Source organism: Myotis nattereri (assembly GCF_964212035.1).
Source record: "Myotis nattereri genome assembly, chromosome: 6".
NCBI classification, from domain to species: Eukaryota; Metazoa; Chordata; class Mammalia; order Chiroptera; family Vespertilionidae; genus Myotis; species Myotis nattereri.
In genome coordinates, this window is record NC_138081.1 from 33694614 (window position 1) to 33707639 (window position 13026).

Genomic DNA, 13026 nt, shown 5'->3' on the forward strand with positions numbered 1-13026 from the left:
TGCTATAAAACTGATCTTATACAAATCAAGATATAGAAAAGTTAAGAAGTACAACAGAACAGTAAAATTAGATTCAAAGTTAGCTAATATTACTATTTATCTGCTTTAAAGTAATGTTAGATTTGAAATACTTTCAACCAGTAGGAAATCAAATTTTTTATTTTAATTCATATGGAACTTAAAATTTGAACAGCCAAACATAGAATATACTTAATAAAAAAACCACACAAACAAGTTTTTGAGACTTATCAAGCCTACCTAAGAAAATTTTCTTTTCAAATCTTATATAGATTTAAATTTTATCTGCATATACATAAGTTCATGGAAAATAATAATGTAATTATTATAAAGCAAATACAGGATAATAATCATTAGATTCCTTTGTAAAAGAAAGCATTTGTTAGAAATATATACAGAAATCTCAATTACTTATTCTGAAGGAATATGAGTTATAGAATTTTTAAACATGATCTTAATACTTGCTAGCATTACCTCATTTATCTGGAGGCCACTTTTGAAACAGCCCCACTAAATGCAACATAGTTAAAATACTCAGAGCAAACAGTGCCCTAAATAACCAACAGAAACATCAGAATTAATTTATACTGAGCAATCAGAAAATGACTGCCAGCATAATGAATTTTGGCACTACAAATATTTAGTGAAATGTATGCAGTCTTTAATGTTACGGAAAACCAATAAAGACAGTAAATCATTAATAAGGGCAATGAATACTGGTATTTCTACTACAGATCAGGGAGTAGTTAGTATTAACATTTCTATTATAAATCTAAGAGCCAATAGAAATAAACATGTATTCAAAAGCATAAACAAAATAAGTATTCTAAAAGTTTTAAAAAATTAACCATAAAGGAAACAGGACTATAAGTCACCCTAAATACCATATCGCTATCATGATTAAAATAATAAATTTATATAGAATTGGAAAAACCCTGAATTAGCAGAACAGAGTTTGTGAGCTGACTGCCACATGCCAAAAGCTTTGATAAAAAGATGCATTAAGGGGGAGGAACCAGATGGCAGCATAGGAAAACACCTGAACTTGCTGTCACTTACAACCACATCAAAACTACAACTAAAAGACAAAACGGCTATCATCCAGAACTACGGGAAAGCTGGCTGAGTGGAAGTTCTACAACTAGAAGGAAAGCGCATTGAGACTGGGGAAGCAGCCAAAATGAGGAGACAAAGAAACATGTCACAAATGAAAGAAATGGAGGAAAGCAAACTACTGGATATAGAGTTCAAAACCACAGTTATAAGGTTACTCAAGAATCTTCTAGAAACCTCTGAGGAACTTAGTGAGACCTCTGAGGAACTTAGTGAGACCTTCAAGGATCTTAATGAGAATGCCAAAAAAAATGGAAAAGGACCAGACAGAAATTAAGCATACACTATCTGAAATAAATAATATACAGAAATTCAACAGTAGACTAGAGGATCCCAAGAATCAAATCAAAGATTTGAAATACAAGAAAGCAAAAAACACCCAACTGGAAGATCAAAAAGAAAAAAGAATCCAAAAATATGAAGATAGTGTTAGGAGCCTCTGGGACAACTTCAAACATACCAACATCCGAATTATGGGGGTGCCAGAAGAAAAGAGAGAGCAAGATATTGAAAACCTATTTGAAGAAATAATGACAGAAAACTTCCCCTACCTGCTGAAAGAAATAGACTTACAAGTCCAGGAAGTGCAGAGAACCCCAAACAAAAGAAATCCAAAGAGGACCACACCGAGACACATCATAATTAAAATTCCCAGGGCAAAAGACAAAGAGGGAATCTTAAAAGCAGCAAGAGAAAAACAGTTAGTTACCTACAAGGGCGTACCCATACGACTGTCAGCTGATTTCTCAACAGAAACTATGCAGGCCAGAAGGGAGTGGCAAGAAATATTCAAAGTGATGAATACCAAGAACCTACAACCAAGATTACTCTATCCAGCAAAGCTATCATTTAGAATTGAAGGTCAGATAAAGAGCTTCACAGACAAGAAAAAGCTAAAGGAGTTCATCACCACCAAACCAGGATTATATGAAATGCTGAAGGGTATTCTTTAAGAAGAGGAAGAAGAAGAAAAAGGTAAAGATAAAAATTATGAACAACAAAGTGACAACAAATACGTATCTATCAACACGTGAATCTAAAAATCAAATGAATAAAAAATCTGATGAACAGAATAAACTGGTGAATATAATAGAATCAGGGGCATAGAAAGGGAGTGGACTGACAATTCTCAGGGTGAAGGGAGTGTGGGGGGGGGGGTGTGGGAAGAAATTGGACAAAAATCTTACATCTATGGATGAGGACAGTGGTGGGGGTAAGGGCATGGGGTGGGGTGGGAACCGGGTGGAGGGGAGCTATGGGGGGAAAAAAGAGGAACATCTGTAATAATCTGAACAATAAAGATTTATTTTTTTAAAAAAGATGCATTAAGGTTAGGATTCAAGGTCAGTATGTCACTTGTCTTTAGTATTTGGTGGCCTTGCCCTTTAGTCAGCCAGAGTGCCTAATGACTATTTCATAAATATTCCTAGTATTCCTGAACTTGTGGGATAAATGATCTTATAACTGCATAAGTTACTATCATATTCAATAAATATAACAAGGTATAAAATTCCTATCCTATATAATAAAATCCTAATATGCAAATTGACTGAATGACAGAACGACAAGAGGGCAGATGCTCAATGCAGAAGCTACCCCCTGGTGGTCAGTGTGCTCCCACAGGGGGAGCACCGCTCAGCCAGAAGCCAGGCTCATGGCTTGCCAGGCTCAAGGCTGATGAGCACAGAGGCGATGACGGGAGCTTTTCCTGTCTCCGCTGCAGGCAGGCAGTAAGGAGCTAGGAGTCTGGACTACAAGAGCCCCGCCTGCGAGAGGTATGTCTTGACTGCTGACTTTTCTTTTTTCTTGCTGGAGCCTTCTATAACTTATGAAAAATACCTGGTAATTAAACCCCAAGACTGTTAGCTCCTCTGATTCAAATAGCAGGACAAGATAAGGTACTCTCAAGGTTACATTCTTGCATACCCCTCCCCCTGCTGTTTTCAGAACTCAGGGATAATTCCCACCAAGGAGTCTCTAGTTCAGTGATGGCGAACCTTTTGAGCTCGGCGTGTCAGCATTTTGAAAAACCCTAACTTAACTCTGGTGCCATGTCACATATAGAAATTTTTTGATCTTTACAACCATAGTAAAACAAACACTTATATTTTTGATATTTATTTTATATATTTAAATGCCATTTAACAAAGAAAAATCAACCAAAAAAATGAGTTGGCATGTCACCTCTGACACAGGTGTCATAGTTTTGCCATCACTGCTCTAGTTAGTAGAAAGTTCTCTTCCCCCCTCTCCTTCAAAAAGACCCCTTTTGAACTCTTCATAACTTTTGTTTTAAGTACTTTTGTTTGGGAAAAATACTAATAAAACACCTCCCCAAAACATCTGCTTTGACTGTCTCCTGAAAAACATTTCAGTCCAAAATTCTCCCTTCCTTGTCACCCAGCATCCATTACTCTTTAAAAGGGGCCGCGCCATGTGTTTCTTGCTCCTGTATTGATTAGTAATGCACCAATCCTTTCCTCTCTTGGAAAGTAAAATAAACTCCCTCTTTCTCTACATCTACCTCTTCTCTCAGCTGTGAATTCTTTCACAGTGCTCTCACCAGCTAAAACCCCAACAAACAGAAGAATAGATAATCAATCTGAGTGTGTATTCATACAAAAGACTATTATGCAGCAATAAAAAAGAAGTTACAAATACATGAAATAAGGAAGAATCTTATAAAACTCTAATATGCAAATATACCAAACGGAGGAACAACCAACCGGTCGCTATGATGTGTGCTGACCACCAGGAGGCGCACATGGAACATGGCAGGCATTGGCAACAGGTGGCAAAGCGTGAAACAGGGTGGGCATCGGCCACAGCAGGATGGTGGAGCAGGTGAGCGGGGGCACCAGACCAAGGCGGGGTGCCAGTGTCATCGGGGCGAGCGTCTGGCAGTTACTGAAAACTCTTTGCTCCCACACACCACGATCCTGCCCAGCACTCGCATCTGCTGCTGGCACTGGAGCCACTGCTCGCACCTGCTGCTGGCGCCCAACCCCGGCCCCAATCACTCGGCACCATCAGTGGGTGTGAGTGGCAGCTGCCGACCCTGATCACCCCTCAGGGCTTCTCCACCTCCCCCTGCTCCTGAGGGGTGATCGGGGTAGCAGCCGCCGCTCGCACCTGCTGATGACTCCGGCCCCACTCACACCCACTGCTGGCGCTGGCCCTAATCACTCTGTGCCATCAGCGGGTGCAAGCGGGACAGGCGCTGTCAGTGCATGGGAGCAGCGGCAGCAGGAGCAGGGCTGCTGGCAGAGAGGGGACCAGGGAGGGGCCGCGGTGGAAGGGGCTGGGCGGGGGCACGGAGGATGGGCTGAGACCTGGCCCTTTGCCCAGTGCAGCCTCACAGCCCACAGGTCTTTTCACGGTGCATGAATTCGTGCACTGGACCCCTAGTACTAAATAAAACAAGACTAGACACCAGAGTACAATTTCTGTGACTGAACTTAAAGTTCTAAAACTGGCGAAATTAATCTGACAGAAGTCATAAAAGTGGTTGGATAGCTGATGACTGTAAAGAGACATGAGAATCTATATATACAAAAGGCTAAGCAACCTTCTGACCGTCTGACCAGCTGGTAGGTATGACACACACTGACCACCAGGGGGCAGATGCTCAATGCAGGAGCTGCCGAGTTGCGGTGACTTGGCAGCGGTGCTCCTCGGGTGATGCACCCCAGAACCAGAGAGGAGGGAGCCCGATCCCAGGGTGCATCACCCAAGAACTGCCCTCTCGCAATCTGGGACCCCTCAGGGGATGTCAGAGAGCTGGTTTTGGCCCGATACCTGCAGGCCAGGCCGAGGGACCCCACCTGCTGGAGGGACCCTGCTCACGCCTCAGACACCCTTTGAACCGTGGCACCATCCCTGCCGGGGAGGTACTGCGGGAGGTTGGCTCCAGGGCATGTCTGGCCACTCTCACCCAGATTTCTAGAAATCGACACTGGAGGACATGGGGAACACACACTATTCTAAGAGACTGTATTATCCCCTCAGCAGTCTGTGACTCGAAATAGGTGTGGAACAACTGCTCTAAATCTTTGTTTCTCTGACACCACATTCTAAGCTATCTTCTGATTATCTGACTATTCTTCCTCAGTGTCCTTTTAAAGACTTCTGTCTTTAACCCTTTAACTGGTAAATATTATACTGTAAAGACAGTATTAAGTTAACATTTTTGCATGTTTCAGATCAGTTCTAATGTCAAGTTGGGCTTATATCTGTAAATGAAAAAAAGTGTTGCTACCACTATCATGAAACATAGAAAGTGCTTCTTTTCAAGTTCTACTTCAAACTAATAGCTATTTTCAAAGGAAAATTATTCTTAACTCCAACAGTGATGATACTCTCATATCCTGAAATCTTAATAAAGTATGCTTACTTATAAATGTTTTTGTTAAAAGATTGCTACTAGCAAGTAAAAGATAAACAGATTATTTGGTTTAATAGTTCCTCTAACATCAAAGAAAACATATTAAGAAAAAATTTTAAAACCTCATGTCCACTAGACATTGACAAAAATTAAACTCATGGGAGCATTTGAGCTCTGGCTGCCAGCATAAGGGGTCACTTTGGCTTAAATAAACTCTTATGAAAATTCTCTAAAAATAACCCACAAATTAAACTCATAAAACAAGTTCTTTTTCAAAACAACTTTTCAAGAACTAGTATAAACAAGTGAACAGAGAGCCATAGACAAAGACCATGAATAAAAACTGTGGCAAAGAATGCATGGTAATTCTTATGACTTTTTAAAATGTACACAAAACAAACAACCTACTTTTTAAGAACTGTTTATCATTAAATTATAACTCACATGAAAATTAACTTGGATAAATTAGGCTTTTGACTTTTTATACACTCTTTATTCCTCCCAACTACCACTGAAAACAGTGACAAAGAATAACTTAGTCATTATTGTGATAGTATAATTAATTATTACAAAGCTTTTAGAGGGTCAAAGTATAAAGATATTTTTGGGAACTCTAAAAGCCTTCTAAAATTATCCTATTTATTCAGCTGAAGAAATATGGCATCAAGATTGCTAAAGGGCATATCCAATACCCATTTTCCTTTCAGTTGGCATTCCCCTTTTGGTCCTTCCCCCTTCTTCCTGCATCCTGCCTGAAATGGATATATGACAACTCCAGCCACCTTTTTGGATTCTGTGGTGACCTTAAGATGGAAAGCATGTACTAAGGATAGAAAGCTGAGGAGAAATGAGCTTAGGATCCTCATGATGCCATGATGCTGCCCTACCAGCCCTGGATAGCCCATCTCCAGACTTATTTTAAGTGAAACTGAAAAACCACTATACTATTTAAGCCACGTATTTCCAATTTGTTAATAGCAGTCAGGAATAATTCCTGAAATAGAATTTGGTACAAGAAGTGTGGGAACCCAAACACTCCTCCTGAGCTATCCTGAGCCCTTGGTGGTCCTGCCTGTGAGGAGTGTAATAGATCTCAATTTTTGCCACTAAACATGGTAATCCTGAGAAAGAATCAATCCCCTGGTTTCAAGATATACTCCTCCTTTTCTTTACTGTGTAGCAGCAACCCTACTTGCCTTAATAATCAGCATAAATCACTGTACTAGTGATTTATGGCAACTAGTACTGCCTGTTCATTCAGTGACAATAAGGAGACAAAAAATGGTCACATTCTCAATACACTAATAAAGTAGGTACTACGTGATTGCCATTTCACAGGTGGAGAAATCACAGAGAAGTTAAATGCCTTTAACTTCTCAAATTAAACACTAGGAAGTTGCAAACCTTAAATTCAAAATATATAGTAAAGACTTCAGGTACAACTTTTGAGCAATCAGCCAATAGAGTGAGGAGAAACTTAGATGCTCAAAAGGCCTGGCATAGAAATAAATATGCATACACTTTGCCACACACTCCTATTTTCACTGAAGAATTATTTAATAGAAAAAAGTAAGAACTTAAACACATAACAATCTGGGATTGTTTGAATAAGAGCATTCATACAATGGAAAACAATGCAGTAAAGTGAACAACCCAATTGATCATCAATATTAGAATGGATAAACAAACCATGGTATGTTTTAGTACAGTGAGATGTTATACAGCAATAAGAACTAACATAATACTTTCACCTGCAACCAACAAGAGGAATTTCAGATAGAATGCTGAGCACTAAAGAGGCCAAACAGAAAACAACACAGACTATGTGATTCTATATGTTATCTACACAAGAATTAATAGCCCTAGAATTGGTGTCAAGAGGAGAAAGAGTGTCTAGGAGGAAGTGATAGGACAACTACAGAAGAACTGAACACAACAGCCTGGAATAATTCCCACTTATGATTTGGGTCCTCGTCATTTCTATAACCCCTGCATTCAAGCAAAATCAAAATAAGAAGTTAGGAAAAAACATTAGTTAAAAGAAAAATTCACTTAAAAGCAATTTAAAGAAAGACAGTAAAAGAACTAAAACTAAAAATGTCGAGAAGGTTACAGAAAACATTAGAATAAAATAAATACATATAATAAGTTACAATAAAAGGTAAGAATCTAAAGGTTAGAATAATTTTGAAACAAAAATAGAACTCAGAGCCTGGCCCGTGTGGCTCAGTGGTTAAGTGCTGACCTATGAACCTGTAGGTCATAGTTGGCTCAGTGGCTGAGTGTCGACCCATGAACCAGGAGGTCATGGTTCAATTCCAGGTAAGGGCACATACCCGGGTTGTGGGCTCCATTCCCAGTGTGGGGTGTGCAGGAGGCAGCTGGTTGATGATTCGCTCATCATTGATGTTTCTCTCTCTCTCTCCTCCCTTCCTCTCTCTGAAATCAATAAAAACATATTGAAAAAAAAAAAAAAAGTTCTCAAAAATGTAGTTTCCAGACCTTGGGATTAGCAGAGATCCTTTCAGGGTTTCACAACATGAAAATTATTTTCATAATAACATTAAGATGTTTGCCTTTCCACTAGCAGCTATTATATTCTCCACCATGAAGTATTCACCAGCAGGATCACTTTTATTCAGGAAAAGTCCCTCTGAAGCAGTAATAATTCTATTAGATGTCCACCACTGAGTACACAATTCTTTAACTTTACGGGTGAAGAGAATTCCATAGAAAGCATACTTGTGAGAAGCCCTTGTGCAGTTTCAGTTGTGAATTACTAGTCATTTTTTTTTCAAACACCATTTTTACTTGAAAAAAGAACTGACAGACAAGCAACAGTTATCCAGACTTGAATATTGGGCCAACTTTCTAAAAGATGAATAAAGTGAGCCTGTCACTTCAAAGAAAATAAGTGAGAGTACTTTTTGCCAATACTAAACCTGAATTTCCAAGAGAAAATTAGAATTTTCGGAAAACTTGAATCCACCCATCTGGAGCCTGACATATTTCCAATATATACACATTTTTTATAAGAACAGTGGGGATATTAATGAAATGCAAGAGTAAATCAGAATCTCTATGGATGTAATCTAGTACTAGTATTGTTTAAAAGGTCCCTAGATGATTTTTGAAATTGCCTTGGGGGTTCAGTGCTGCTAAGCATTCCCATAGGTAACATCCTCAGCACTATTGATTAAAACGTAGCTCATTTAATGACAAGCAGCTCCAGCTTAGGCAATAATATCCACTTGGGACTATGCCACTCACTGATAAGTTGAACTTTAACATCTCGAAATATCATCGAATTAAATTTTCCTGCTTTGATTCTATGGTCTTCAAGAAATCTTCTATTCAAATTTATTTCCTAGATCAGTGTCTCATCTATCGTATCCCAAGGTAGTTATCCCAAGTTCTACAGAGAATCAAACCCATCTACTGTTTATAAAGATTAACTTAGCTCCCATGCATTTAAGATGATACTAGGGACACACTATCCTTAGGAGGATTGAGAAAAACACTCACTAAAATAATTTTCTATAGGCTTAATTCTCTCCATGAAACCAACTGAAAAGGCTGCATGAATTAACATTCCAGTTTAGAAGTGTTTATTAGAAGTCTTTGCAACCTTGACCAAGCCTCTAGGTTCAATAAGATATGCTTTATGAAGCTGAATGTACTGAGATAAAAATTGACTTATTTTGTCACACGCTCTACAGCATAAATACACTTTAATGTCACACAGGAGACAGGTCCCTTCCCCCAGAATTGTTTTTGAAGATGCAATTTATGTCCTTCTGAAAGGGCAAGGGCTACACCCTCCATCTTGCCCCAGGGTAAGGGCTACGCCCTCCATCTTACCCAGGATCTTCCATTTTTGGGCAGCCATGTGCTCGGCAAGGAGCTTCTTCCCAGAAGCCCAAGCCTCTGCTAGCCACACCCAGGATTTCTTTAAACTAACCAATGACAATCAAGGGAAGTGCGTGCCATAGATATGACCACATCCTGTGTAACAAGACACCGACTTGCGCCTGGCCAATTGGCAGGGCCCACAGTCCTTTCTCCTCCCCTTACTCCACCCCCCTATAAAACACCTCTTTGCACAGGGCTAGCTCTCTCTGCCACTTGCCGCTGCATCGGTGAGTGTGGTTGGAGAGCCGAGCTAGCTCGAATAAAGACTCTTTGCTTTTGCATCAGACTCGGCTGGCTCCCTGGTGGGCTTTTGGGGATCTTGAAATCTGGGCATAACACTTCCAATAAATTTGTATTAAAAAGGCAACATTTTATTTAACAAAGCACCTTTTCAAGTTTAAACAGGTCAAATTTAAATTTTGTCATATATATTTAATGTATTCATCAGAAAAATAAATTCTATATTAAAATACAATACAAACATTTCTAAAATCTATACCAAAAGAATAGAATTTCATGGGACCTAAAGATTTTAAATCAAGGGAAAAGGCAAGGGTTAGGACCAAAGCAGTTAAATTAAACCCTTTGTACACCATAAGCGCCTATAGTTGTTTTAAAAAATCATTTTTCGTAAGAATTTTAACTGAAAATATTGAAGAACAGCCGAACTGTGAGTAATATATTTATTTTTATAATATTCATGGCAAATTGATTTTTTAAATTAAATTCAAAATATCGTGGCATGTGGGGATGGTTTCTGTTTTGGACGTGTGGCTGTTAGCTGGTTAAGATCCAATAAAATCTTTTATAGAAACTTCTACGGATGTTTTTTCAGTATCCAATTTAGTGTCCTACTGTAATCTTATTCAACATCTTGATTTAGTGCTAAAAAAAAAAAAAAAAAAAAAAAAAAAAAAATCCCTTTCCTAACTCAGCACTTATCCATTTTTATAAAAGCTCCAGTTGAGTCTTATGTTTATTAAAAGAAAAAAATTTGCAAACATTTAGGTGGCTATTATAAGCTTTTATAATCCAAAATTAGAGAAGGAAGAGGAAGGAAGTGAGGGAGAAAAGGACCAATAACCATAATCCCCTGGATTAAACTGGCTCATTAAAGTTGATGCTACAAATTCCCTACTATCACTCTACTAGTGTCAATATTTTTTTTTTAAATTGCTAGGAAACTGAGAACTTTTTAATCAAGAATGCAAGTGTGAAACTGTTAGTGGTAACAGAGGAAGAGACCTGAGATTTAAAGTAATTTGACTGAACCTCCACGAAGAAGGGCTGCAAGTGAACCGATAGCAAAGCAGGTAAAAGAAGTTCAGGATTATAAGAATGGATGCTACATTACTTATTCCTTCTGTCAAACAGTAATCTCAAATGTGATGTCAAAATAAAAGTTTATATGTAGGTTTATTCTATACTTTGGTTAGTAACCCAGATATAGGAAATAAAACTGAAAGATACTTACTATAGTAACCATATAATACAGTGTCCTCAATCTGTCTGCTGACATTAGCATTAGCCCAGTCCTAGGACAAAAAGGAAACAGAAATATTAATGAAACATACATTTGTTTAACAGTTATAGTTAAGTTTTACCATGACAGAATATCACTCATAAATGTATCAACTCAAACAGGTATGGTCAGGACCTTCAAGAAGTGACAGACAAGCAAATGCTGAGACAGGAAGATAACATAGTTCTGGGGAAACACATAGAAACAGGAGGCGCCTAACTAAGACTGAAGTTCAGGGATAGTGTCCCAAAATAATGAAACTGAGACCTAAAGGAAGAGAGGTCATTCTTGGGGGTGGGAGAGGCAATAGGGAAGAGGGAAGAAAGGAACATACATGGAGAATTTGAAAAAAACTGCAAAAAGCTAAACAAAGATTCACCAGAGCTTTTTGGAAAGGTAAAAGAAAGCAGGTAGAGCAGCGGTTCAACCTGTAGGTCGCGACGCCCTTGGGGGTCGAACAACCCTTTCACAGGGGTCGCCTAAGATCATCGGAAAACACATATATAATTACATATTGTTTTTGTGATTAATCACCATGCTTTAATTATGTTCAATTTGTAACAATGAAATTGGGGGTCACCACAACGTGAGGAACTCTATTAAAGGGTCACGGCATTAGGAAGGTTAAGAACCACTGAGGTAGAGTGAAGGAGAAGAACAGATTTGAAGGACTAGTGAATTATGATCATGCTAAGTATTTTGGACTTTGTCCTAAGGGCATGGAAAAATAGTGATGAATTTTTATATAGAGTGACAAATATAATTTGTATTTTAGAAAGCTATTTGAATATATATTATATTATATATACATATATATACATATATATACATATATATGTATATATATGTATATATGTATATATGTATATGTATACATATATATATATATATATATATATATAGAGAGAGAGAGAGAGAGAGAGAGAGAGAGAGAGAGAGAGAGAAAGTATTATATACTAGAGGCCCGGTGCACGAAATTTGTGCACGGGTAGGGTCCTTAGGCCTGGCCAGTGATCAGGGCAGATCAGGGCCTTCCGGCTGCCGGCCAAGGCCTTCCTTCTGGCTGCTGGCTGGGGCCTTCCTTCCCCAGCTACCAGCTGTTGGCTGGGACCTTCCTTCGTTCCACACTGGCCCCTGGTGGTCAGCGCACGTCATAGTGAGCGATCGAACTCCTGGTCTCCTGGTCAAACTCCCAAGGGGACACTTTTCATATTAGCCTTTTATATATATCTATATATCTATATCTATATCTAGATCTATTTCTATAGATATATATAGATATAGATATATAGATATTACCTAAAAGATGCCCTGGCCGGGTAGTTGAGTTGGTTCACGTGTCATCCCAATATACCAAGATTGGGGTACGAACACAGTCAGGGCACATACAAGAGTCAACCAATGAATGCATAAATAAGTGGAACAAATCAATGTTTCTTTCTCTCTCTCTCTCTCTCTCTCTCTCTCTCTCTCTCCTCTCACTCTCTCTCTTCTCCCCTTCCTCTCTTTCTAAAATAAATTTTTAATTAAAAAATACCTAAAAGATAAATGGTGGTAGATGGAGACTTAACTTGAGGTGGTGAACAAAATATCACCTACACAATACAGTGTATAGTTGATGTATTGTAGAATTGTGCACCTGAAACCTGTATAATTTTGTTAACCAATGTCACCCCAATAAATTTAATAAAAAAGGCAAAAATACTTAAAATAGTCAATCTAAGCTCTTTTAAATTCATTCCACACAAGTTTTCTGTAAATTAGTAATTTAACTTAGAAAATTCATTCAAATTAACCTTTTTACACAAAAGTATATATACATTAATGAATCAGAATTGAGTTATGATGGCAAGTCTTTTTATTGAATATCCTAAATTTTATGCAGATGAAAACTTAAACCTGGAGAGTCTAAGCAACTGGTCATTGCTATTAAGTAGGAAGGCTCAAATTAGTAAATGTAGGTCAATTTTTTTCAATATACTTACAGAGGCCAAATCATTATCAATATCCCACTATAAGTACTCTTAATGAAGGGTATGCACATTTAATTCTCCAAAAATAATTTAGGTTTCTTCCT

The 13026-nt window shown here is 38.3% G+C and overlaps 1 protein-coding gene across 2 annotated transcripts in view; it reads right to left on the minus strand.

The window, feature by feature from the left end:
* The window catches only part of LMBRD1 (LMBR1 domain containing 1), a 77727-nt gene that overhangs the window by 49153 nt on the left and 15548 nt on the right, over window positions 1–13026 (minus strand). For both annotated transcript variants that reach the window (XM_081094480.1, XM_081094479.1), the window contains exon 3: window positions 10902–10962. In XM_081094480.1, coding sequence (XP_080950606.1) covers window positions 10902–10962 — 61 coding nt within the window. The remainder of the gene's footprint in view (window positions 1–10901; window positions 10963–13026) is intronic.